General features: G+C 47.6%; 7 protein-coding genes across 7 annotated transcripts; 4 read left to right on the top strand and 3 right to left on the bottom strand.

Annotated features, from left to right (window-relative positions):
* The first annotated feature begins 37 nt into the window (after positions 1-37).
* Positions 38-1,514, top strand: BKA67DRAFT_561317 (multi protein-bridging factor 1). Its single transcript, XM_046102523.1, has 2 exons — positions 38-571; positions 756-1,514. The coding sequence occupies exons 1-2, from the start codon at positions 413-415 to the stop codon at positions 1,056-1,058; spliced, it is 462 nt and encodes a 153-aa protein (XP_045959895.1). The 5' UTR covers positions 38-412; the 3' UTR covers positions 1,059-1,514.
* On the bottom strand, positions 1,515-3,562 carry BKA67DRAFT_561315 (uncharacterized protein). Its single transcript, XM_046102522.1, has one exon. The coding sequence runs from the start codon at positions 3,258-3,260 to the stop codon at positions 1,734-1,736; it is 1,527 nt and encodes a 508-aa protein (XP_045959894.1). The 5' UTR covers positions 3,261-3,562; the 3' UTR covers positions 1,515-1,733.
* A 3,952-nt stretch (positions 3,563-7,514) lies between these two features.
* Positions 7,515-9,723, bottom strand: BKA67DRAFT_657552 (uncharacterized protein; the record flags this gene model as incomplete). The annotated part of the gene is made up of 2 exons (XM_046107134.1): positions 7,515-7,767; positions 9,680-9,723. The coding sequence occupies 2 exons, from the start codon at positions 9,721-9,723 to the stop codon at positions 7,515-7,517; spliced, it is 297 nt and encodes a 98-aa protein (XP_045959893.1).
* A 2,553-nt stretch (positions 9,724-12,276) lies between these two features.
* Positions 12,277-13,297, top strand: BKA67DRAFT_645100 (uncharacterized protein; the record flags this gene model as incomplete). The annotated part of the gene is made up of 5 exons (XM_046105867.1): positions 12,277-12,332; positions 12,440-12,581; positions 12,619-12,765; positions 12,841-12,948; positions 13,142-13,297. The coding sequence occupies 5 exons, from the start codon at positions 12,277-12,279 to the stop codon at positions 13,154-13,156; spliced, it is 468 nt and encodes a 155-aa protein (XP_045959892.1). The 3' UTR covers positions 13,157-13,297.
* Positions 13,298-17,989: 4,692 nt separating this feature from the next.
* On the bottom strand, positions 17,990-18,591 carry BKA67DRAFT_534542 (thioesterase superfamily protein; the record flags this gene model as incomplete). Its single annotated transcript, XM_046099877.1, has 3 exons — positions 17,990-18,335; positions 18,390-18,440; positions 18,497-18,591. 3 exons carry the CDS (start codon positions 18,589-18,591, stop codon positions 17,990-17,992), a joined length of 492 nt encoding a protein of 163 aa, XP_045959891.1.
* Positions 18,592-19,094: 503 nt separating this feature from the next.
* Positions 19,095-20,495, top strand: BKA67DRAFT_515587 (RluA family pseudouridine synthase; the record flags this gene model as incomplete). Its single annotated transcript, XM_046097741.1, has 1 exon — positions 19,095-20,495. One exon carries the CDS (start codon positions 19,095-19,097, stop codon positions 20,493-20,495), a length of 1,401 nt encoding a protein of 466 aa, XP_045959890.1.
* A 2,193-nt stretch (positions 20,496-22,688) lies between these two features.
* On the top strand, positions 22,689-24,381 carry BKA67DRAFT_657550 (uncharacterized protein; the record flags this gene model as incomplete). Its single annotated transcript, XM_046107133.1, has 4 exons — positions 22,689-22,803; positions 22,865-23,131; positions 23,188-23,484; positions 23,540-24,381. 4 exons carry the CDS (start codon positions 22,689-22,691, stop codon positions 24,379-24,381), a joined length of 1,521 nt encoding a protein of 506 aa, XP_045959889.1.
* Between the last annotated feature and the right edge of the window lie 1,944 nt (positions 24,382-26,325).

Genomic DNA, 26,325 nt, shown 5'->3' with positions numbered 1-26,325 from the left:
ACGGATCCGTACGGGTGGATCCTCAAGCTCGTCAGCGCCTCATCGGAGTTAAGATGCAACGACGTGAGACGGAAGATCTCAAAGTGGTCTGTGTGCCCCTTTCAAAGATTGATTGCCTCACCGATTGAGTCAATGGCAAGGTCCTGCGGGGTGTCCGGTTCTGAGCCCCTCCAGCCGACAGCGCTTGAGGCCACTCACACCGTCATATTTCGATCGCTTTCCACGAGCGTGACATGGCTTCACCTGAAAACTATCTCACTCACAAACCTTTTGCACGCCAATCTGCCCCTACAACCTACACAGAGCACACAGGTCGCTTCATCTGATATCGCTTCATCCAGCCCCACAGCATCCATTGAATCATCTCTTTGTTATAAACATTTCCAAATTCACCCACATACTTACCGCAAAGATGGCTGATTGGGATACTGTCACCAAGATTGGTAGCCGAACCCAGGGTGGCAGTGGTGGTCCGCGCGAGACGGTGGTGCGTAGTCAGGCTGCCCTCAACGCCGCGCGACGCAGCGGAGGTCCCATCTCTACCGAGAAGAAGTATGCTACGGCTCAAACTGTAAGTCGTGCCCCGTTTGCTTCCTAGTCGAAGGTTTTGAGGCACTTGCAGTGCAAGAGAATGCCTTTGCGTCATATCCGCAAACCAAGTTCCCCACGACCCCCTGCCTATGCGTGACAAGATAATTTGGTCCATCTATCCGATCCTACCACTCGGCTACAAATGCTAAAGAACGATCGCGCAGGCTGCTGCTGGAACCGGAGGTCAACGTCTGACCAAGGTCGACCGCTCCGACGACATAATCAAGCCCCAGACTGTGGGCAGGGCGGTCGGAGATGCAATCGAAGCTGCACGGAAAAAGTTTGAGCCTACGATGACCCAGCAACAACTAGCCACGAAGGCCAATGCGAGTCTCTCTATCGTCAAGGCCATGGAGGACGGTTCGTCGGCACCTGACCAAAAGGTGCTTGCTTCGTTGGAACGTGTCCTCAACGTCAAGCTTCGAGGAAAGGACATTGGCCAGCCGAGATTTGCGAAAAAGTCTTAGATGGTCTACCTGTAACGAGGACATGGCTGTAGGCGATACGGCGGCTGCAAAGTCGGTGATGGACTTCCAGCTTGTTGTTGGACAGTGATGTTGAGTCTTGATTCAGTCCTTGGGCACATGGTAGTGGTACAGGAGAACAGCAGTTTGCGCTGGTATATCTCTGAATTGCTAGTAGTTACTTCGGAGTACCTTACAGTGACGCATCGAATGAAACAAAGGCATTACTGTTACTACGCTGAGCATCAAAGACAATGCGCGTTCCTGAGTACGTCCGCATGGGCTGTCGAGAATGATTGATTTCATTGTGAACAACTCGATTCTGAAAGAAGTTTTCAATGTGTTGTACATGTCTATTAGACATGAAGTGGAAGCTATCATGGCTGTACGTACTGGTTGCCAGTTATTGGTTCACGATAATCAGGATTAATTGCATAGAACATCCAGTATATTCAAACCTACTCGTCTGCGTTGAGCATCCAAAACATCCCTACTCCTGGAGAGTCGACCCAACTATGGTATCTTGCAAATTCAGAACAATGAACGCTATGCCTTCTATCCTTGTGATAGTCCAACTCCAGAACGCCAATCCACATGTGAAGCTTGTTTCCAAGTCCTGACGGCTAAAGCCACTCTAGCTGGCTTTCGCACCGCTATACGTACAACGCAACTCTAATCCTAGTTGCTAGCAGTGATACTCTGCACTCGTTTTGCTACATCCACCTTACTCAACTGTCGATCCGTCTCCACGACCACGTTCTCCTTTCCATTGATGGTGACAACCACTACCCATTCAGGGGCTATTTCTTTTGCGATCAGCCTGACGCAGGTAGCACCCTCTTCTTTGGATATACCCATGCGGAATGAATCCTTGAGCTTCTGCAGCATGACTGGCATTGGGAACGAGACGCGTCCCATTCCCGTAGAGCTTGCTCGGCTAAGCATACCAATGAGAGCGGCGACCTCGTCAACACGTTGTAATGCTGCACGGCGCTCCATCTCAGCAGCAGAGAGTCCGGCGGGAAGCGAGGCTTTCTGCAATTGCTTAAACCGGATTCGGTCCAACAGACTCATCTTGGAGCCATCCGGGTTGGTGAGAGGCGACTGTGCAGGTGTAGATGCAGGTGCGGTTGTGACTCTGGTATCCTTCTCTAGTTTTTTAGCGGCCATTCCTTGCTTTAACTCGGCGAGACGCTGCTGGCCCTTTGCAATCACCGTAGACGCCTTGGCAACTGAGTCGCAAATGGTGATGCTGGCTTTCGGTAGGCTGTCGACGAAGCTATCAATCTTCGAGGTGGAACTTTGCTGGTGAAAGTGAGACCAGAGAGTCTCGATATTACTACGAAAGATATCGTTGAGTTCTTTCTCAGCGAGTGGGCCGCAAGATTGAGTCTCATCAATCTCAATGCAAACCTTTCCACGGCCATAATTTGATAGGAAGAACCGCGGCTGCATTGTCTTCATGTTGAGAACGCCGAGGCAAGTCCTGATATCCATTTCACAGACTGCCTTCTTTCCCCATGCTCTTGCGACGTTGGGGCGCAAGACACGAAGGTCGGCCGGGACGTGAGAGCCATTGTGTGCGTAATGCAATGTAAGTGTCTTCAGAAACGCCGCGTGAAGATGCACTAGGTCGAGGATTTCGCTGGGCAACGAGGGTGGAGAAGGAATCCCGAGCTCGAAATCAGCATCCGATTCAGTGGTGGAAGTGTATGCCGTAAGGGGGGAAGATGCTCGTGATGGTGAGGACTCCAGTCGCAGCCTCTTGAAAAGCTTGTCAGTATTGATGGTTGATTCGTCGGATTCGGAGACGGATACACTGGGACTTCTGCCACGTTTCAGAGAAGCGGGAGTTGCGCGTGACTTCTTGGAAGGACGGCCACGGCCGCGCTTGGCAGGTAGAATATCTCTCTCGCTGCTTTGCTTGGGTGTGGGAGGCGATAAATTGACGGCCTCATCGGCAGAAGAGTCGCTCTCTTCTTGGACAGTTGCAACTGCCTTGCGTTTCCGGGTCGACGGCGCAAGCGCAGAAGCCTTTGTGTTTGTTGCACATGTGGTCCTGGAATGGACGTCTTTTTCCAAGCCATTGCTTCCAATACTCTTGGAGACATGTGTGAACTTGCTGATGCTCGTTGTAGCTTGTTCTTTGGGAGGAGCGATGCTGGACTTGACTGTAGGCCTCTGGCGCTTGACGGCAGGTGGCATCGTGTTTGACAATTACAAGAAGCAGCTAAGAAGGCACAGCCTGAAACAAATCGATGTGGCTCTGGAACAATTATTGCAGTTGCTAGCAATCCAAAGAAAATACGTGTAAAAAGTGCAAGAGGGTGGTTTGCGGTTGCATTGAGATTGAAGTTCGGAGTAGTGGGTAGGGATAAGGTAGAGGGGCCTTGTCTTGGTAGAAAAGGAAAACCGCCTGGGCAGATTAAGTCCATCTCATATTTCGCGACGGGGCCCACTCTCATTCACGATAGAGCGCGTCTCGAAGCCAAAGACGCGTTCGCGACCGTGTAAGGATTAGTTAGTTACGCATCCGGGGAGTAAGTTAAAGTGGCTGGCAATTGCGCGACCAACCAATGCGCTAGGGGCGGCCCGGACTATTGGTTAGTGTCCAACCATCTGCCTACAGAATGTATTTACTCTCAACGGACAATCGTGAGTGCTCTGAGGTTGAAGGGCCTATCAAACGGTTCTGCGCTAGGACTGGACCTGCTGCGTCGTGTCTGAATAGTTCCTCTGCCATAATTAGTCGTTGCTTTCAATTTTGAGATTCTCGCACCCGCACACCGCATGGGGCTGATCCTGTTGGATGCAAAGCGTTATCTGACACATAACATTGTGCGTGGCGAAGTCCCAAGCGGTGGCTCGAAGATGCCTATCAGGCGGAAAATATGTAGGCCTCAAAAGCGACCGTCGTAAACTCCAGGACAATCTTTCATTTATTTGACAACATCAAATCACCCTCGTGAGCTCTGCGTATCATAATCCCGAGTACACTGTGACATTTTTATTGAAATCTACTGCTCCCCTCAGCGCGAATGTACCTTTCATATCGGCTCCCAAACGCTTCTCCTTCACTTTTAGCGACTGACTTGCAAATAAACCAAATCGACAAAAGCTACAAGCGCCCCAAGTATATCATAGCACGGGACAACTAAGTCTGCTCATAGCAATAAGTCTTGTAGACTCTTGCGCTACGTTTTGCGAATTTCTATTGACACATTTTGCTATCAAAACACTACATGCTTAATAGTGAGCATCTGCAATGGCCCCTTGTCAGTATTGCAGCAATTTGTCGATTAGCGAACTCGTCCAACTCGCCCAGCATGAATTCGCGGGTCACTCTTTCCCAGTCGAGGCTTTTTACCAGCACCGTCAATTGTTTTCAGGATCTAGAACGAGCTGCAGAACATGGCTGTGAATTTTGTCAACTCATCATCGCTTGTTTCAAGGAGTCCCCGCATGAGGATGAATAACCTGTGCTATGGCCAACGACATGGCTTGGACCAAAATGCGATGTTCAAACCTCAATGTGCGCTGCCGCCATGAGGTTGCCGAACTCTTATGTCCGTCTTTGCGTCAGCAACAGTCATGCATACGTATCAGACACTATAGATAAAGTCTTCGTCTTCGACGCTCTTCTGGTGCAAATTGTACCAACAGCGGCCCCGTACGACAGCAGTGAGTCGGGCATGGACGACTGGGAATTTCCCTATCTCAGTCTCAAAATTGATGTACCCCGAGGTAAGATGCCCTACACCTAACACTTGGCTATTCTAGACAAATGGCCTTACGGATGAGGATCGAAAGAACACAATTGCCAGATAGGGCACTTTCATATCGGGCAGTATCAGCTATCTCGGCTTGAATACTAACGTATCTATTGCCCGTGAATGAATCAGGGTGTGCTGTCAGGAGCATGCCTGTTGCCATTCATATGGGCCCTCCGCGCTTCCTACTAGGGCCATTGACTCTATATGTATCCTACAAGACTCGAAGCAGGACTGGCAGCACGAATCCAGCAGTAGTAAGAAGACTTTGCGCCATTGCAAATCTTTCCCAGCATACCATTAGAACGTGAACTGCTCATAAAGAATGGGTTAACCTTACTCAAGGCTACACATCACTCCCAAAAACTTCTCAACCGTCTCAACGCTATGGTGAAAATTTTCGCAATGGCATAGGGAGGAAGTACTCAATGCGTTCTGAAATCCTCACCATCGAGTCCTTTACCCATTTGTACAACATTGGCACTGGGTCCGTAATCCACTGCTTATACAGTTGTGAGCATACGAAAGCCTGATCAACTGGAAGAGGACTTGAATCTACCGGATATACACAGTCCACTTTCAAGTCGATGCTGGACATTCCAAGAATTGCTGCTGTCCCAACGATGCTTATTTTACGGAGAACATCGAATGTATTGTTGGAGGTGCTCATTGAGATATGTGGCCGCAAATGGCCTTTCCTCCGGCTTGAGATTCCCAAAGATGGGATACGAAGGCTTATGGTCTTTCCTATCTTCCAGAGTACCCCCACCATACAGACCGCTTAAGGTGTTCGACACCAAAGCTATGGTCGGAGAATATTACAAGTTGGTGCAGGATTACTCCTACAAACAACTGACATTTGCGTCGGACAAGTTGCCTGCCTTTTCTGGATTTACTCGGCGTCTCCATTCACGAATTTTTGGCGACTACCTCGCCGGAATCTGGAGCTACGATATTGCCCCTGGTCTGAAGTAGTGTAGAGAGAGAAGTGCAGCTGAACATCTTGAGCGGTATCGAGCCCCATCGTGGTAAGGAAGTGCATCTTCTACCAACCAACAATAGCTTGTTCGCTTTTCTTCAGATTGGCGCAAAGCCTAATTATATTACTCCCTGAAATAATTATTACTGATGTTTTGTCGCAAAGGTCATAGGCTGTTACCGATCAACCGGTCTATTTTTACCCATACTCGCCCAGGGACAGTGGTCATTATGGGGCCCTGGACATACAGTTACTGTCACACGAGATAGTCTTAAAGAGCAAAACAAACCCCTACAGAGAAGTCTGTTATGGCGCTCTTGTTCTCAGGGCATTGGCGGAGCCCCTCGTCCGGAGCTCGCAGACCATTTCCTCATGGTCTAGCAAGAACATCTTTGGCGCGATTTATAGCGACGAAGGTGATGATTCGTCCTTTATATCGAGCGGCACTGTTACTCAAGCCGATAGCGAGAGCCTGAGCCAGTTCTCTGAGCATGTCTTCTGTGTGCACGGTGACAATGGGACACACCTGGTTTCGGCAATGAATGCACGCGGAATAAAAAGGGATTGAAGTATCGACACTGGACTATACAGACCAGCTTCATATTTAGTGCTTTTTACGTTGCCCGGAACAAACTCAGACTGTTTACTTGTGGAGAAAGTAGGTTCGACCGAGAGCAATATCTATGAGAGGGTTGGTTGCGTGAGATTTCATACAACAGATTCAGACCTGAACCCGGTCAGAGGACTGGGAGGTGTAACCAGTATGGCAGCCAAGAGAAGCAGAGTATTTACTCACTGTGGTCATAGTATAGGAGCGACAGGTCGATCTCCAGGATATAGGTCAATCGCATCACGAAAACAGCAGTGACATTCCTACAAATAGCATGATATAAAGTGGTTTGTTTTCCAGATTGTCACTTCAACTTTTCATCGCCTTGAATCCATAGCTCAACTAAGTCTTCGCCTATTCACAAGATCAGTAGTGACATAGCACGAGTCTTGTCTTGTCTAAAACACTATCTACAGTGGTTGAGATCGAGCTCACATCTATTGCTAAAACATTAGATCGAATGTTCCGGCGAACAAGTGGAAATGGTCAGAGAAGTTGTATGCTGAACGTGGCATTCCAATCGAAATGGATTCCCATAGGGTTTAAGCTAGACTAGTTTTAAAACTCTCAGTCAGATCGTACAAAGTCGAGCTAGTACTGAGCATCTAGTCTAGAAGATTGACAATGCCGGTGACATATATAACTGTGCGGCCTTCAACTTCTAGTTGCGCAATATTGTCGAATTATGAGCTTCAAATAGGCGGCGAATATTTGGGCTTATCTAAGTACTCTCGGGATCAACACGTGGTAGAGCTTGCATTTTTCGAGAGCCCAAACTGGACTGCACTTGAGCTATGTGTACTATCGTCAGTGCTGACTTGTTCCTCAGCCAAATGGAATATGAACCTATGCCACCTCCCAGAACAATGACCTGCATCTATTATGTGTAGCCTCCTGTGCCAAAGCCAATACCGGGCACCATGCTCACTTTTTTGTACACCCAGACTCCCAGTTGACCTGTCCCTGTCTTACGCTTTTGCTCCAATACCAATACACAAGTACGCAATGCCATTGCAAATGATCCGCGATGAAATGCGACCAATCAAAAACCACCCTCCCTCAAGAATCGAGCACCAGTGATCACAATTGAATGATGTGGTTCAGTGACGTAGCGAACTTCTCCACTGATCGGGTTGCTGAAAACTGACGGGACTCGGTGGTGGGGGAGCTGGGACGTCCCAATCTCGCTCTTTGATAGTGCGCACGGAAGCTTGACTGTTGCTGCCATTCGATGCCAGGGTCTCGTTCAGACTGGCAAAGAGAGCTTCAGATGTGACAAGGCGCATCCCCTTGCGGGGTGGTGTGATGGGCACCGGGGCTGTGATTTGACCAGGCATCTTGAACAGTTTGTTTCTAGCAAAAATCAAACTATGAGCGAGTGCATTCTGACATGATATTGCTGGACATCTCAGCACCGAGCGAGGATCAGGTATATTCGGGCTTACTGTTTTGGAGTCGAGGCTGGAGTGCTCCAATACCTGGGCTAGACAAATGGTACAGAATTAAACTGCAAAGGCCAGCTTGAAGAGACGGCAAGTAGTCTATGTTGAGAGGCCGAGGCAAGTGGGCGACCTTTGTATGCTCAGAGTTGTTGGCAGGCTGTGCAAAATATTGTGAAGTTCCCTTTGGGGGAAGGACAAATAGAATAGAAAGTGGTGTAGAAGTGACGTTGATAGGTTTATGTGCTCGTCGAGTTGGCCGTTGAGGCGACTTGGGAAAGAGCGGTGGGCGTGTTCTGTCGTGGAAAGAGGAAAACCCGTGTCTGAGTTTTGATCCGATCATGCACCAAGTGTCTCTGGCAATGAATACGATGGCAACTCAGTTGCGGAACCCGAATAAACAGAAGCTTTTTTAAACTGTCGATTGGGTGGGCTCAAACGATGCAGTAGACAATTAGAGTTCGGGGCACTATTGAGCAAGCCAAGGCAGACTGTAGAAGTGGCAGGATGTGAGCGGAACGAGTTGGCCTGGGTGCACCATCTATTTAATTCGCAGAGGCAAGCCAACAAAGGGATACTATTGGTACTTATAAGTCGGAAGAGGGCATAAAACACGTATGCCTGGGGATGACAATGTTAGACACAAGAACAGCCACGTCCCCGTCGACATGCCTGTCCGGCTTTGCCCCAGATTTGATTTGATCTAGTTTGGGGGTTTGTGGAAAGCTGGAAGCTGGGCCAAAGCTGGGGTCACGAATGGGGGTTGTGCCACGCATTTTCTCGGGTCACGGATGAGATGACGGGATTCCAGGCGCAATCTATTGCTTGCCGATTTGATGTGGCATGTTGTTTGCGACCCAATCAATGATTGACAGACAGAGCTGCCATCAGCCACAAACCAGTTACGTGATTTTGGTTCTAGTTAGCCCTTTACATTTTTTAATTCTTTTTTTGGTAAATTTGGGGCTGAAGTGACTACCACTTGACGATTAAGCTATAATGATAGGGCGGACAAATATTGGGCCCATTGCGACTCTATTAGGAGGACCAAGTACCTGCAGACGGCTTGCATCTGTCCTTCCTCTATTCGGTTCCCAAATGGAAGAGTGTCAGTCCGGGGTAAAATGTGCGTGCTGCAATTGCCTGCAAGACACAACGTTTACTAAACGGCAGATACAAATTCGCTCACTACTTAACATTTCAAATCAATAAGCTCACCGAATCATCGAATGTTTTTCGTGCCCCCAGCAAAGGTAGTTATTGTTATGAAACTTTTGCAAGGGAAGCACCTGTCCGCTCTCCGACTTCCCCGGATTCACTTCCCCCCACAAAATGTACGCGACTGTGGAGAGGCATCTGGGACAAGGGAGATTGGAAAGCCTTGGTTTCACCGGGCATGTCAGGGGTACAACACATCAATTGTTCGCTCTGGACCTTCTCGCCCTGTCGATTTCGTTAGCTTTGGCGATCGACAGAAAATTCTTGATGTTACATTGTCAGGCTTCCACGTTCCATTCGACGCACAGATTCCAGCTGAGTTTCCGTGACCAGCGCATTGAAATGCTGTATTATTAGGAGTGGAAGGAGTAAGTCACCAACATCGAAAGGGGGCCGAACCACCCGATACATTGCTATTTTGGGCATGGGTGTAAGCTGAGACTCAAGTCAGCAGTAAATTGATGACTCGATCTGCGAATCCCTAGGTTGATCGATTTCATTGTACGCTACAGCTCAGATTGAGACGTTTTAATGCTGAGTTCACCGGCCAATTTATTTTCAGGGTATGTGTTGTCGCGAAAGTCGTCGGTTTTAGCACAGATACTCACGGTTTCTGGAGATAGTAGAGCGCTGTTTCGGATGAAAATGACATTGCAGCGGTGGAAATGAGTTGTTGTGAGATGGATGACCGCTCACTCAATTTAAGGTGTTCCTGTCAGTCTCATCGAATCTGAAGCCTGTCATTTCGTGTACAGCGTGTGGGGGCACTTATCTTCACCCCTTGAAAACACGGGCTTGTGAGCCTTGATCGATATGTGTAAGCAAGTAATTTTCGTGTCAACGCTTGTGCAATCCTAGTAACTCGCCGCCGCGGCATAAACAAGTGCCACCATCAATGTCCCCAGTTGAGTGAATAGACGAAACTCGATATTGTGCCTGTCACCACAAGTACATAGCTTATGTTGTCTACCACCATCTACCACACACTCCATTCCTGCTACAAAACATATTTTCGCGGAGGCTCCTCCATGACTGAGTATCACAAGCTGCTATCTGCCTGCATCAATCAACGGAATCATAATTTTATTCTTTAGCCCATGAGTAAGTCGGAGGAATTTTGGACATTACCGGCAGATAAGCCGTCAACAGAAGTCGTGTGGGGTACATAAGGCTCCCGCTGTGTGGCACTACGCCGAGCGCTGGGTAAGTAGTTTGGTAATTTACAACATCAGTAACAACGCAGATCAAAGGCATATGACACTACCTAGAAGGACATTAACTCAGTACATAAGAAGGAGGGGTGCAAGGCGCGATATAGAATACTGCTCTTCTTCTAAAGAGTATTTCAGAGATCAAAATCTGTCGTTTCTTGAACCACGCTCCTCGCGCAGGACAAAAAGAAAAAAAAAAAACCGGGCACATCATTTTACAATACTCTTTCATGCCGTGCAAAATAGAACAACACAATAACAACTTTTAAGAAAATTAAAGGTACTATCACGTTTATCTGTCAACCGTCGTAATGGCACTCTAATTTTGTACTGACTTCTGGAATTATTATATGATTTTGGGTAAGCCAAGACCAGAGCCTTTTAGGGGGAAATAAAGTGGCATACGGCCGGTTTTTTCCTCCTGCGCGAGGCTCCTGTTAAGTCTGGTCCCCGTAACTGACCCGATTTTAAATGATTTCCCTAAGGTATGACTTACTTTAGGAATTTAATTATTTGCTACTTTAGCATGCGAGCTGCATGTTACATAGTATCCACATGCCTCCCAAGTGATCGAGTTTCACAACATACCATGAAGTGGGCCTGATTTTCTGAAATGCCATGAAAGGTCTCAGAAGATCTGCATCATCGACATGTATCCGGCCAGAATCTGCGTTGCGATGCCAGGAGTACTGGAGCCACCAAAAGCTCGAATAAATGCGCGAATCTTCATCGCCCTGTGTTTACCATCAATCTGGTCGGGTTTCTTCAGGCATATAAAGTTTGCGCGTGTTAGGGTTTCTGCTTCCATGCTTATACCTATCTTATTAAGGTTTGATATTGAGCAGGTTAAACTGTATGATATCGGTCATTATAGTTTCCTTGGTTTCTTCTTACTAATAGGCTTCCTCCTGTATTCTGGTGTATGCTGTGGCCTGTTCCCGGTAATGCGGAGCAAATGAAATTTCTTAGACTTTGCCGAACGTTGAAGATACAGGTGTATATACCATCGTAACAACAGTGCATGATACCCTTGCACGCCGCTTATAGCGCCTTGACCAGTTATGCTGCGAAATACATATTGTGGACCTGGCATGAAGATATTGAGCATATGCTCAAGAATCCTCCCCCGAAAATTTTCGTGGTTGCTCCAGTCCATTCTTAGTTACTAGCCTGAAACGCTTTGCTATCTATAGACAGTTAGTTACACGTTGCTAGCTACTCCTCGTGCCAGATTGTATCAAATAGACTAGGTCGACATTGACGAAGGGAAAAGCATACCGAGTCTACTCCTGCATGAGCTCAGGGGTCAAGTTCTTCTAAGCTACGGCGGCTTACGTTAGTCTCTTCACCCACCAAAGAGACCATACGTACCTTGGTTGCAAAGTAATCGAGAACTGACGTCGCAGACCATGTCGGTATAACTTGTAGGAGCATGGATAATACCGGCGTACCTCCGTGGCTTTAGTAGGCCCAGCTCACTCACAGTCTTGATCGCTTGTGTGATACAGTACAGAATGGTCCAGAACGGTGTAGGTGCTTTCAGTACGAAGATTTGGATATTGATATGATAAGAAGTACGAGTCGGATGAAGGGTGAAAAGCAAGACACTATCAACGTGTTCTATTCTACTATACCTTTGTGGGCTTCTCCCGAATCGATTCAAAAACAGTTATATTTCCTGTACCTTTGAATATCTAGCTGTATTCTCCTACACATTTCATGCGCGTCTATACACATCCTCCGTCAATGTTGCGTGTCTTTTACATTATATGCCTGTCCGCTGGGGTGTCTTTTTCCTCGCGTTTTCCCGTCGGTTTCGTCGTGTCTCGCTTACCTACACGACATGCAACTAGCGACTAAGTGACTGGCGGGAAGTATAAAGATACCCCAAATGCAAACACGTCTTTTCGTGGTATCTTCTTTTCTCTCATCATCTCAGACTGTTTTACAAGCCTTCAGGTGATCCAGAAATCCCTGGTGAGTACTTCGTCGCAATGTACTCGAGGAACTTCCTGTTTATGTACAGCTTCTGCTTCTGCTTCTGCTCATTGTGTGTGATAGTGCGTTTCAAACAATCAGCGAGGCTGCCGCTGCGTCAGAGAATATCCGCAAGAGCCCAATCCACTTTTTTTTTTGGCACCAAAACTTAATATCCAGTGCCCACCAGATTCTTCCTGCAACATGTCTCAAGATTCTAGACCAATCCCACCAGCATAGGGTGAGAACCAACCGGCTCTTCCGAGTGACAACATTGAACAAAACCAAGACGACCATGGTTGAGCCTAATGCCAAGCCCCAGGTAAGCGGAGCGGAGTCTGCATGATTGTTCACATAAGGTTTGTCAATACGACCCTTGTCGTGCCGCCTCCGGACACATTTGCGCGGGCATCATCAGTGCAATCCCCCACACGCGAGCGGGTCAGGAAATCTCGTTGCCGATTGGCAAGCAGATCCGAAACGGGGAAATCACCGTCCCGTTTGCTGTAAGTGCCTGGATGAAGTGTTTTTCTCTTAGACGATCCCAGGGTGCTTGGCCTGATTCATCTTTCGCAATTTAGCACCTTCCCTGCACTCAGTCCCGACGGCGTGGCGTCATAGTCCAGCTAATCACCAACCGTGTTCAAACTGAATATGATGTATCAGCTTCTACGAAGCGAGACCGCATTGTAAGCGTATTTCTGTTGTAGCTAGAATAAATGGAGGCAACTAGAGACCCCTTGAGTTGAGATTCACGTTCGTATAATGTACCGTGATAAAGGAATACAGAGTGACTTCCCTGGCGAATCTTTTTCTCAAGAGGGGGGCGGGGGTGGTGGCGGGGAGTGGCTAATCATGCTGATGCGAATATGCCTGATATAGAGTTACACACTGTAATACCAGTCCGACCAACCAGACGGGTTGTAGACAATTCAGCAGGCTTTCAAATACTCCATTGATACCATGTAAGCCAGTCGATGTACAACTCTTTTGGTACAGTTTACTGTGCGAAAATCCTACGAGACTAGTCTCATTAACACCCTGGCAAGTTTCATAGGCATCGTGTAAGGGAAGTTAATAAAATCAATAACTAATAAACAGTCACGTTTACATCAGCTTGTGTTTCTGCCGCGGAAGTATTTCGGAACAAAACTGACAGCGAGGAGTCTGTCAACGTTAACATCACTGCGGAGCGTTTTGTTGATCCGAACCGACCGAACATTTGGCCCTGAATTTGAGACCATGAATATATTGACTGCTTCGTGTCAGAAGTGACAGTGAGATTGTTGGCCATCTGTGACATGAGAACGAGATACGTAATTAACATAAATTCAAGACTTTCCCTCACTAATGACTATCGAAGAGATTCCAAGATACGGAGCTCGATTTGGTGGCCTATTAACAGTGACTAGAGCGACAGCAGTTACCTGAGTTTATCGAATACAAACCAGTCTGTCATATCATTAACTTGCATGCCAAGATACATATCTGTTTATACATGGTCAACATATTTCTTAACACAATGGCATTGGTACTCGTTATTGGCGGCGGTATATCAGGTTTGTGTTTAGATCGACTCTGGTAAAGCTCGAGTTTGACCTCAAGGTCTTGAAAGAGATCCGAACACCAATCTTCGTTGTCAGGGTTACCGTATTCGCCTCGCAGAAAAAACTGATGCCATTCAGAAGCTGACTCCCATAAACATTGTCAGACTTCTTGAGAACAATGCACATTAAATCCTCAGGTGGTAAGCAAGTGAAATGCTATCACAAGTGAGTTGCTACGAAGCTCACTGGATGGCGAAGCAAGACGCAATATGGGCGAAATTGACGCTTAGTGCGATTGACAGAACTCTCCTGCGTGATGCTCTTATGACGCATATTGTAGACAGTGTCACGTCTGGGAAAATATTCAATCGATACAAGATTGACCACTAGGCTGCTGTCGCCTGTTCTACGAGCAGAACCCCGGAATGCGGAAATCTTCTTATAAGAGCCGAGGGCAAGAATTCTCATGTGGCCAAACAGCTCGTCCCTCAAAAGTTGTGCTTGACACCGAAAGCCGCATATTCTACGGAAGGACGCCCCCCTGACGCCAGTGCTTAAGAAGTCGTCTGGAAATCTTGGCCGGAATGGCATTCAAGTTTTCACGAAAGTTAGACGCTTACATCAAATCACATATGTTCATGTTTCATGAGAAAATTTGCTGGATCAAGGGAATTGGATGTGGATGAACAGGATAAATCATTCTCTCAGATACGTAAACTGGGTTCTTACAGCCCAGTCTTCAAGTCCTTCGTAGTTTGACGAGGAGCAAATTCGACGCAGAGTTAGTAAATGGAGTTATACTCGATCTGACAAAGAATTGAGGCAACGATATTCGCTAAACCTCTAAGCATCGAGACAATTTCCAAACAGCCGGGCTGAACATTATGACCGCCTGGCCACTTCCGGTGGTGTGGGGGGTTGTTCGTTGGCTACTATCATCAGAGACGCGGCACACGCAATGCCTCTAACTGATGCCTCAGTAGTAGCACTGCCCTGAAAGATTTTAAGATTCTTATAGCACACATCGACAAGTATGGTGTCAAAAGTTTGGCATTGGAGGCGATTAGGAGTATGAAGACTATATGCGTCAATATTCTTCGGGCTTCGCGAGATTGGGTTTGGAAGCTGTGATATCTACGTTAGGACGGTGGACCTTAAAAGATATCAAGCCTGGAATAGGGATATGGTGATCAAAATATGTTTAGGAATGCCAATCTTCGCAAGATAGCAGTAATGCACTTCTCATGCCAATCCAATAATAGCTTAAATACAAGCTCAACATAATGTGCTAACGGATATTGAAGATTACTCTTATGGTCAATTCTCTCTGTACATGCACCTGTTTCGTACAGAGTTGCACTATTTCCTGTTGCCTACACGCCCTTGTCTTGATTAGACTTTTAAAAAGAAATCAGAAATCAGAAAAGAAACGGTGATGACAGAGCATTCAAGAAAACTGCCGCACGGCACAGACCCATATATTCAAAAAATCACAACTTGTACACATCAACATGAACCATCGGTGGGTATCCTTTTATCTTCTTTCTTATGCCTACAGCTATACAAATAAATATGATAACCGCATTACGGTATATTTCCCAACCCCTTCGTCCCATAATAGGTATATCTTATAGACTGTCAAATCTTCGACTTTCAACCATTTCTTGAGTTTGAAGAGTAATAATTGTACTTTTGCTAGTAATCACAGACTTTAGCTACGATGACTGGACCAAAGTACGTCATCAAACAATGGCTTTTTCGTGTTTTTTTTTTTTTACAGACGCCAAAACTGATATGTGGTGACTTATCTAGCATAGGCTCAATTAGAAAAGGACTACGATTTTGAAGGCACTTTATATTTACAATCGCTCTCTGTCTCAACACCTGACTCAATTTTTCCTTAGTAGTGTGACGTCTATGTATTAGAGCCAAGTTATTACGTTAGCATTGCAAGCTACAGAGTGCTGTTTCGAAGCCAAATAAGTTTGTTTATCATACCTGCATAACGAAACGATGGAACGAGGCGCAAGACATAAAAGAAAGCAAACTCTGATTTCATGACACCATGTAATCATGTCACAATTCGAGCATATTTGCAGCGTTTTATTGTCTGATACGTACGTAGGCGATATTCCTGGGAAACGAAATATGGTTTCGGGCATCAAAGTTTATCGTGCAACGCACGGTTGCTTACTTGTCCTTCCGATTTCGTGCATAATGAAAGAGGATAACGGAATCGTTCAGCTCAAGTACTTTAGTGACATACCGAGGATCAAAACGGCGACACATGACGATCGGCAGCAAGATTGATAATCGCAAAGGGCGGACAAAAAAGTGTGCGCTGTCGCACACTTACTGTCATTTACATATCTAAGACTGATAATTATCATGTATTAATCTATTGATTATTTCCATCAAAAAAATTTCGTTACTGACGAAATGCCAGAAATGGGGGGGGGGGGGGGGTTTTTTGCATTTGCATTTGCAAATCCTCCAGAATACCAAAAGGAAGGTCATGAGCTAGAGCCCGAAGGTGCGCGAATTCTTGTGTTCTCTGTTCAAGTAGAGCGATGAATGTCATGTGAAAGGATACGTAAATACACCGACCACCCCCTGCAGATCAAAAGAGGGGTCTGGCACTACTGAACTGATCTCCCCCGGATCAACAAGGCTCAGAGGCAACGCTGCGGTCACAAGTTGTAAGCCCAGTATGAACAATGTCTAGCATTATGTCCCGGGGGGGGGGTTACGATGAGAAACTCAGGGTCAAGCTGAAGCATACCCCAAGCCGTCAAAGCGTGGACTTGGAAGGTACCAAATTTGTGAGCACCGTGATAACTAAGAGCATGTTAGAGACACCATGAACGCCAGCAGGAGCAGTTTGTCCTCCCTAGCCAGTCAACCAGTACAACTCATCATTGCCGCTACTATGGTATACTATCTAGCTACTAGTAGCGACTATTTAGCGGTATATGCTAGTCAATAGGGCTGTTGATGTAGCTAGCGCTTACTTACATTGAACTAGGTTGTATACTCAAGGGAATAATCTTGGCATGCGAATCTAGGCTTATCAGCGAGTTCTAGGTTCGCACAGAACAAACCTCAGGGATGCCACTGTATTGTAAGGCAGAACCCGGTGGTTTTAAAACACAGATGGGTATCATATATGTGTCGACATGCTGGAAGTAATTCAGACTCTACACGACAAATGCACATCATAGCTTCAAGAGCGCCTTCTACCGGTGTTGTGAAACTTGTGTAAAGACCATGCGCAACCGAAAGGATGTATGCTTCCAAGAACGAATTGCTGTTTGCTGTTCCTTGATCTTTAGTGTCACACTATTGCTTACCAATTTAGCTCCCCAGTTACTAGTAATACATGGGCAACAATGCAGTCCCGCACAATCTATTCCACTGTTGATGTGGATTAATCCACAATCCACAATCCACAATCCATTTCGTTTTCCAAGCTGCCGACAAGCTAGTGGGACGAGGATTGCTCGGCTTCGATCCCGTGCAAGGTATGTGCCAGAGATTCAAGGTTGTCTGTACAATGATAGTTCAAGTATGGAATATTGGATTTTCAAAACAACCGGCTGTGGAACATAAACTGTCAATTGATTTTGTTGTAGACTGAGGCTAATGTTGTGAAGCCAGGCAGCTCGACTGACTTATTGCAACAAAGACTTTCATTGAAATAAAATACCGGGGAATCCTCATAACCAAGTAAATTCGTGTCTGGCAATTTTGCTACCGATTGAACATGGTTCATGGGCCCATAATGTCGCAGGAGACATTGAGGGGTCGTCTTAGCTAAACGAAGCCTTCCACACGCTCGGTCGAGACTGTTCTGTGTCAATTTTTGGTATATTACTCGCCGCTTTCTTCGTTTCTCAGATAGTCTGGGGTAAAGGACCCATCTGCCACGGGCCGAATCATATTGTAGGACTTGGCCTGGACCAGGTATCATTACTTGAAATCAACCCAAAGCCCATCTAGTGATAGCCATTGACAGCTAGATGCTGGCAGTAGCTATGTGACGCTGAGGAGAAGAATGTATTGTAGCGCGATATCCACAGCCCAGGCACACTTCATCTGAGCTCCAGGCAGCCGAGAGATATGAATTAGGCCGAACACAAACAGCGGGCCGCAATCCAATCACTTAGATCAGGGCTGAACTGAGCTAGAGGTTGCTAGACTGTTTCCCCGTGGCTAGTCTTTCAAGTCCATTTCTCAGCTGGGTGTTCATTCCATTGGCATGCGGTCGCAAGGTTGATCGTTCAACGAATACATGAACAAATGCTCCAACAGCCTTGACGTTCTCAACACCTTTCTCAAAGAGGCCAACCTCGTATGTGACACTAGACTTCCCCAGCCTGTTCACTCTGAGGCATAATTCAGCCACTTGAGGGAAAGAAATTGCTGAGAAGTAGTCGCAATGGGTGTGGGCCATAAGTGGATGCTGTGCAGAAGTCGGTGGTTTTAATCCGCAGTGTTCCATAAGATAAGTGTTGATCACCGAGTCGAAGCTATAGTCATGTCTCAGCTTTCCTGAATAGACCGCGGTGGCAGACAAAACTTACAGGAAATTATAGACAGAGTTGTTCATGTGGTCATACATGTCATTGTCTGCCCTGGTCTACGTCAAATCGGAAGCATGTTTCAGTACGATCTGGTCTGACAGTCTTACCACCGTGTCCGATATTCTAGGATGTAAGGATAATCTTTCCTTTGACGTTGCTTTAGTTGTGTAGTAGAATTCATGGCCGCAATACCCATGACCATTGTTGGGAAAGTGCACAATACTGAAACAGAAGAAGCAATGTCCGAAAAGTCCGTACAGTCCCAAGGTCTTGCGAAAAATTGAAGGTCTGTTGGGCACATGTATTATAACGTGAGAATCCAAATGTCCAATGTACGGAACGAAGCGAATTCGTTCTCCTGCCGAGGTAACTTTCCCAGACCCCGTGACATAGCGGCAGCTGGCTGCAGCTGGGGGTAAAGGCAATTCCCACTGTTGAACAATTTCGGTGTGACCCACTTCGACCTACTGCCCAATCTTCGCCAGAATAGCGATTTATGGTGAGAAGTCAACCTTTATGGAAGACAAAAGAAAACACCAAGATTAAGACCTATCGATTCGAATAGTATCAACTACTTCACAAGAAGCCGAAACGTGTTACATTGTGGCTGTTTACCAAAGGTTGAATGCTTTGCTTGCTAGGGGCAAGCAAATTTTTAGCCCCGTGATGGAGCTCCTTACAACTGGCTCCTCGCCTCCAACACCAATGAAAACGGTGCATGAAAAGCCGGCCGAGAAGAGATCAAGAGTCGTGAAAGCTGGAGGAAAGCATAAAGCCTTACTTGCAGCATCTGTGGGAGACGAAGTTTGGCCGCGCCCGTATGTCATCGAGGGTGGCCTACGACGTGTTGAGCCCTATCATTACACCTATAACACCTGGTGTAAAGAGCGTTGGAGGGGTCGAACTCTTCTTGACATATTTGAAAGCGAATTCAGGGATCGGCCCGTGACATACTACAAAGGAGCTATGGAATCGGGCAAGATCCTTATCAACAGCAAGCCAGCAAGACCCGAATATGTTGTCAAGAATGGCGATCTTGTCTCTCATAAAATTCACCGACATGAACCTCCAGTAACGGCAGATGACGTTTTGGTTATACATGAAGATGAGAAAATGATTGTCATCAACAAGCCGGCTGGTATACCGGTTCATCCAGCAGGCAGGTACAATTTCAATTCTGTCGTTGAGATGATGAAAGAAAACCGTGGACGCGAATGGACCGCGTATCCTTGCAATCGCTTGGACAGACTCACAAGCGGCATCATGTTCATTGCCAAAGATCCAAAGTCTGCTGAGGAGCTCAGTGCTCAAATAGCTGCACGAAGTGTGCGCAAAGAATACATTGCAAGAGTCACCGGGGAGTTTCCTGATGGCGAAGTTGTTTGCGATCAACCGATTCTTACAATATCACCAAAGTTGGGGTTGAATCGAGTTCGAGCAGATGGCAAGGAAGCGCGCACTGTTTTCAAGAAGCTTGCCTACTATTCCGCTGCACAAGAACCTGGTCACGCGTCCGCAGACAGCCTTTCAAGGTCTACCGAACAGGCCGAAGCTGGACAAGACAGCCAAGACAAACCTTGGGCCAACAAGGAAGGCTATTCGATTGTACGATGTTTGCCAGTCACTGGTAGAACCCACCAGATTCGGGTTCACTTACAGCATCTCGGTCATCCAATTCAGAATGACCCAATATATGCCAACCAGAAGGTCTGGGGCATCAACCTAGGACGTGGTGATGTGGCAGCTACCGAGAACACTGACGAGGACATCATTACACGACTGAACCGAATGGGCAAGGACGATGTTGCGGATGCGGTAGCATACTACGATCAGATGGTGGACAAATATCACCAGAAGAAGGCTGAGAAGATGTCCGGCGAGTTCTGCGAGGTCTGTGACACGCCACTTTACACCGACCCAGGAGATCATGAGCTGTCTCTTTACTTGCATAGTCTTCGTTATGAAGACGCTGGTGGCGCTTGGAGCTACAAGAGTCCACTTCCCAAATGGGCAGTTCCTCCTTCAGGTATGTCTGGCCCAACGGCAGTTGGCAGCTTGGACGCCCTGGTAGAGGCGGTGAAGGATATCAACCCCGAGATTGCCTAAGCAACCCAAGAATATATCATCCAAAATTTGCAACAACTGTTCTCAGAAAGGCTATCCCCAGCATTGTGGGAGCGATAGGTCCCGGCCATGGCCATTGCTGGTGATGCTACTAAGGTGAAACAAGTAAGACACACGAAAAACAGCCATCTGAATATAAGGTGATCAATTGCTTGCGCCAGCGGGTCCTAATGCATACTATAAGCAGCTTTGATAGTTATGAGGCCGGCGATATCGTGATCTGCCCTAGCATCGTGTGCTCGGTTATTAGCCGGGCAGAGAGCCTTCCAAGACGCCGGTGAGCCACCAATAATTACCAGGGCCATTTTCAAACAGAGTTCATTTTTGCAGCAAAAGAACGCGCGAAGAAGGAAACGGGACATTCTATGCTCATTCCAACTCCGCTTGTCCGCCTAGATGATGCGTCACGATGGCAAAACCGCAGGATTGCCACGTGGGAATTTAGTCACGATGGCGACTTTTACACGAATCTACCAATCTGAGAAGGCTACCGCGATTTTGCTGCACTCTGCTTCGGGTCTGTGTTGCAATCTTGATACGGACTAAAGAGTTAGATTCATACTACTATCTTTCAGACGAATGAGCCCCATGCAGCACAAAAGTTTTACTCGTATCGAGTTAGCGGACTGAATTTGCCAATAAGCTCACCATTAGAAGCGTGATTTCAAGGCCAAAGTATACTCGGGGGCGCGACAAATCGTACCGCACACCAAAAAACCATGGGATCACATTTTCCGCTATGAAGGTTCTCCAGCCTGTGCTGTTCCCGTACAAGACGGAAATATCGCCGCAAATCACCCACTACACTCGGGCCTTTGACCGTTTGCCCGACAAGGCCATCACCCAATCATGGCTGGGGTATTCATTTCATCCTCTCCGCAAAATACCATGTACATACCTTTGCACAAATTTCCATAACCACTTTTTGAGGTGGCTTTGCACGTCGGCCGAACCGACCGTGCCGTCACTCCCCAGTTGCCTTCGTTCGGGCCTATGTTACGCTGAGCAAGACACGGCGCCACTCATTTCTCAAACTGCTGGACTCGCTTGGGATAATGGCCCAGGGATTGTTGACCATTTTATCCATCCATCAGCGTAACAATAGCACACAGTGGAGTTGTTTTCCTTTGCTTGTCTGCCAATGTCGACCAGCTTCAGCCCATTCTACGGTCCCCACAAGTTCAGGTGCCCTAGAGTACTCTCTGGCTGTCTTTTCGGCCCTATGACACATTGCGTGTCGAAGCGTTCAAGGACTGGTTCGAAACCTGTGATGATACTGTGTTTCCAATGATTTCAGAATTATTTTTGCATTACTTTTGTACAATCATTAGACGGCTTTCCCAACCAACGATGCCCGCAAGCCGCCAAAGCCCTCGCCGGGACTTTCCAGTCTCCTCCAAGTCGTTGCCGGCCATCGGGCTCCTCAATTTGGACCTAGAGACATTAGTGTGAACTCTATTTAGGCGATCCACCCAAGGCTGGCAAGGAGACCTCCCACACACCCCCCCTTGTCCATCTGCTGCAAAGAATCAAAATTTTGTGCAGAAGAGTATCTCGACCTTGAGCCCTCCCAGGTAGATACTTCCGCACATGGGCGCATGGGTTTGACGGTACCACTTTGGTGGCTGCAAAGTAATGCCCCTGCGATAGACTCGGTGCCGGCATGCTTAGCAGCAAATGTTCGTATGTACCTTTAGTACCCCTCTAGTCTACTGTACAGACTTTGCAACCTACATCTCATGCGAGGTGGGCACGCCTCGTGGCTTGGGAAACGTCGCTAGGCTGGTTTAACTCTCCGTCTCCCTCTCTCTCCCTCGATATTCGCGGTTCGAGTTGTGTTCGAGGTTCTAGAAGAACGCTAGGTTAGTTGAAGGCTGTCTTCACACCACCATTCCGAGACATCTTTCGCGGTGTCGCCTTTTAGTACCAACTGCGACATTCTTCATGTGTTGTACTTGGCCAGGGTGTACTTTCCTAGAGTTGGCAATCTGCATCATGGTGTGGGTACCGACCTCCATGGTTGCAAGCAACCCCTGCGTGTAAGCCACACATCTAGACTAGCTTGCTCATGGAGAGTGGTATTGCCATATATATGCTCAGGCATGACGCCAGAAGGACCCTTGATAGTTTAGACCATCCCACCTGTATCTTCCACCTGGTATATCACGAGAAGCAATGGCCGATTTCACACACTCCAAGTCGAGAAGCACCTCTCCAGCATCAAGCATTCAAACATCAGACAACATGACCAGGCCAACTTCAGACAACTCCAAGTCAAGCAAACGCAAGGGTGAGTAGTGGTGCTGGGACATGTCAAGAGATCCACACGATATTGACTCGTATAACGCCAGGCACGAGAAGCGTCTCGACCCTGACTCCAGCGCAACTCGCTCGCAAGCGGGCGAACGACCGTGAGGCCCAACGCGCCATTCGCGCTCGCACAAAGGAGCACATCGAGAACCTGGAGCGTGAACTTGAGGATCTCCGCAGCGCATCGAGCCGAGATGACACTGTACAAGACCTGCTCAGGAAAAATAGGGCTCTGGAGGACGAACTACACAGGTTAAAAGAAAGCATGGGCATTCCGACAAATGGGCCTCGCAGCTATTACCAGCCTTGTATGTTCTATGATACACATTCCCTCCGTGATAACAATTCGCTGACTCGACTGCAGCTTATAATAGCCCAACCGCGCGAACTTCTGCCCCCGGCCAAGTAGCCGAGTACACCGGCATGGAGATGGGAGCATATGATACTCTGTCCAGCCCTGGTGACGCTTGGCCCTCTGCCGTTCCATCGACAATTCCATCAACTGTCTCCAGCCCTTCTTCGTCTGGGGCAGATGAGATTGGCAGCTACTACCCCACGAGTGTGCCATCAATCATGGACAGACCTGGGATGGCCTCAAACATGGGCTCACCCACCGTCTCCTGTATCAGTGGAAAATCCGGCTACGACGACATCAAGCCAGGTAAGACCAATTTCGTCGTTTTGTATTTGACATCAGGGCTGAGGTTCTAATAAAGAGGCTAGACATCGGATGCCCGCCGCTCAGCATGCTCTCAATCCCACAAGCATACCACCATCCTCAGCCGTGGAACATGTACCCGATGTACTACCAGGCCTCGCCAACTCTATGAGGGGCCAAGCTCTGGCAGCTTACTGGGAGACACCGGGCTTGATTACTTCACCGCTTACCCAAGCCGACGCTCTTTTAACTGGATATATTCAGGACTGCCGTCGCTTAGTCACAATGGAAGGAGTGAGGTCTCACCCAGAAGTTATCTACGGACCCTCAGTCCCCAATATTCGCCGCCTCATTGAGACGCACTGGAATCTCGCTTCAATCGTTCAGCAATCAACGTTACCACCATCTCCACCAGCACATCCACTTGTTGAACTTGCAGCAACTTTGTTCGACAATGACAACTTGGTCATGACACTGGAACGTGTTGGTAGTTTCATTCTCTTCCAGCGAATCCTATCCTGGTTGATTTACCCAACACACGAGACCATTTCCGGGTTAGGTAACAACTTTGCTCCCAGTCCTGTGCAGCAGTCTGTCCCACACGGCCAGTGGATGGAATTTCTTCTATGGCCACAGTTACGAGACGTCGTCATTCAACGACCAGAGGTTTATGCCAGTTCCGAGTTTCGACACTTGTACAACACAAGTCTCCGGTTACTCAATTGGGCAGGTGGACCATTGCAGGCACTAGTCCCTGATTATTCTTCTGGAACGATATATCTCACGCAAGCTTTCGTCAACCATGTACTCAATATCGGCAACTGGGCATTGGAGGAGCGGTTCTTTCGGCGTTATCCTGAGTTTGGGGGTTCATTACCCATGGTTAGACTCAATACTTGAAGACATGATGACGTTCGTCGGCGTTGGATTCAAACAGGAGACATCATCATTATCATCATTATCATCATATTCGGCATCATCGGCATTATCAACTGTTTGATTAGGGAAGGGATTTGGAATGGCGCATACCGACGGCATTATACCACGGACACATGGAGTTGGCATTGGGCATAGCCTTACAACAGGCGCTGGAGATATATCAACATTCTGAAGGACATTTGTTTACGGGATGTACGGCGTTGCCCTCGCATTATAGCATATCATTACACGGAGTTCATATAGGAAACAAACGGAACTATAGAATCCTTTCTACATGAAAAACACAGGGCCAGTGTCACCGATTAGATTTCAATGAATCTATTCACTGTAACTTTGTGTGTGGATGACAGATAACTTTATTCATTGTCAGCATACGATGTGACGACCTGCCAAGACGGAGATCCAACTGAAGCACAAATATTAACTCTGCATATGGGCCCCCCTCATCAAGCCCACACTCTCTCCACTGAAAAATTTGGCACCTATCACCTGCGGTATATGGAATATCACGATCCATGTCTATGATGGAAATCTGGGGAAAGCTCAGATGATGATTCGAAGACTTGATCTGTGCAATAGAATTACCGTAGCTATGTGTCCACGGTACGTATCCACATCATTACAGCTTCCCATCATGTCGAGGTTCCGGACTTTCATTGTCTCAGGAACGTATGCAAACTCGGTCCTTTCCATCTAACTAACCCGAGACCATTTTCTGAGGCTGACGAGATGGAACACGGTCTAAAGCTCTGCCCAACCTTACCAGCGATAAGCATCGCGGCTCTGCATACAGCAGAAGAATAACGACGCGATCACACCTAGATCCGCTATGGTCGAGGCCACGGCATACCGCACCAGACTGGGTCTTTGCCAGCCCCTCTCTCACGATGGAGTCGCCAGAGAAACTGGGCATGACCGCTAACACCCGGCTTGAGACGATCTTTTTAGACACCGCCCCGCTCGCGAGCCGGTTTATCCGACCGAGACTCTTGAGAAGAGCGAGGGGATAACCTGGACTCTACACCGTTGAAACACCAACCTGTTCTAACAAAGGTCCCTGCATGTTGACGGGCGGTCGTGATCAGGATAGCTTTGTCAGGCTCCCTGCTCATTAAGCCCTGTGAGCGAGGCCAACAAACACTAGCTCTGCTACCTAATGTAGTGCCGTAGTCATGAAATGTTTTACATTGGCTGCTTACCGCGTCTCGAGGGCTCCGCTATTCCTTCGAGGCTCCATCTTGTTGCTGCAGGATCTCTGTCCACGGCGCCACGACTGTCTCTGTGATAACAAGACCGACATAAGCGCATTAGATCAAACAGGCCGGAGGAATTGCACCAGGCGAGAGAGAGACCAAGACAAAATTTTCTCTTTCTATTACCGGTGTAATTGGTCTCTGCGCCCACCATTAGCATTGCAAAGTCGCAGCACAGATCTCAGCTCGATCTTTTCGCCTGTGCTCTGGCAAAGCTTCCGGGGATTGAGGAATGCTAGCTAAGGCTCTAGCGTTTGGACCTTCATGTTTACCCATGTTGCGCATCACTGCACTGACCTGACGAGGTATTTCCAGGCTGGTCTGGGAAATGGTACCCAAGGGTTTGAAGTGACCAATGAATCACATTAAACATGGTAATGGTGCAGTTGCTCGTTCTCCTCACACCTAACGGTGGTCTCCATTCGCAGAGTCGTACTTCTGTTTAATCTACAGATCCGTATGTGCGAACGCGCTGTCTTACACCTTAAAATTAACCCTGGACGACTATTCGTCAGTGATTGTGTCCCCTGACGCCTGCTCCGATTGGGGAAAGTTGATGGGAGATTTGAGTTCATCTGACGGGACGCTCAGAAGCCGATAGAAGTCTAATCGCACAAGTTGACAGCTGCCATTGTGGTGGCCTCCAACTTCA

Source organism: Truncatella angustata (assembly GCF_020726525.1).
Source record: "Truncatella angustata strain MPI-SDFR-AT-0073 chromosome Unknown BKA67scaffold_3, whole genome shotgun sequence".
In the NCBI taxonomy this organism is placed as follows: domain Eukaryota; kingdom Fungi; phylum Ascomycota; class Sordariomycetes; order Amphisphaeriales; family Sporocadaceae; genus Truncatella; species Truncatella angustata.
Note: the sequence above shows the minus strand (reverse complement) of the source record. Positions and strands in the feature narration are given on the sequence as shown.

Bases quoted from the DNA above. Each gene is read 5' to 3' on its own strand.
- BKA67DRAFT_561315 (XM_046102522.1), bottom strand. From the start codon at position 3,260: ATGCCACCTGCCGTCAAGCGCCAGAGGCCTACAGTCAAGTCCAGCATC.
- BKA67DRAFT_561317 (XM_046102523.1), top strand. From the start codon at position 413: ATGGCTGATTGGGATACTGTCACCAAGATTGGTAGCCGAACCCAGGGT. The intron at 572-755 runs GTAAGTCGTGCC...ACGATCGCGCAG, and splicing joins AGTATGCTACGGCTCAAACT to GCTGCTGCTGGAACCGGAGG.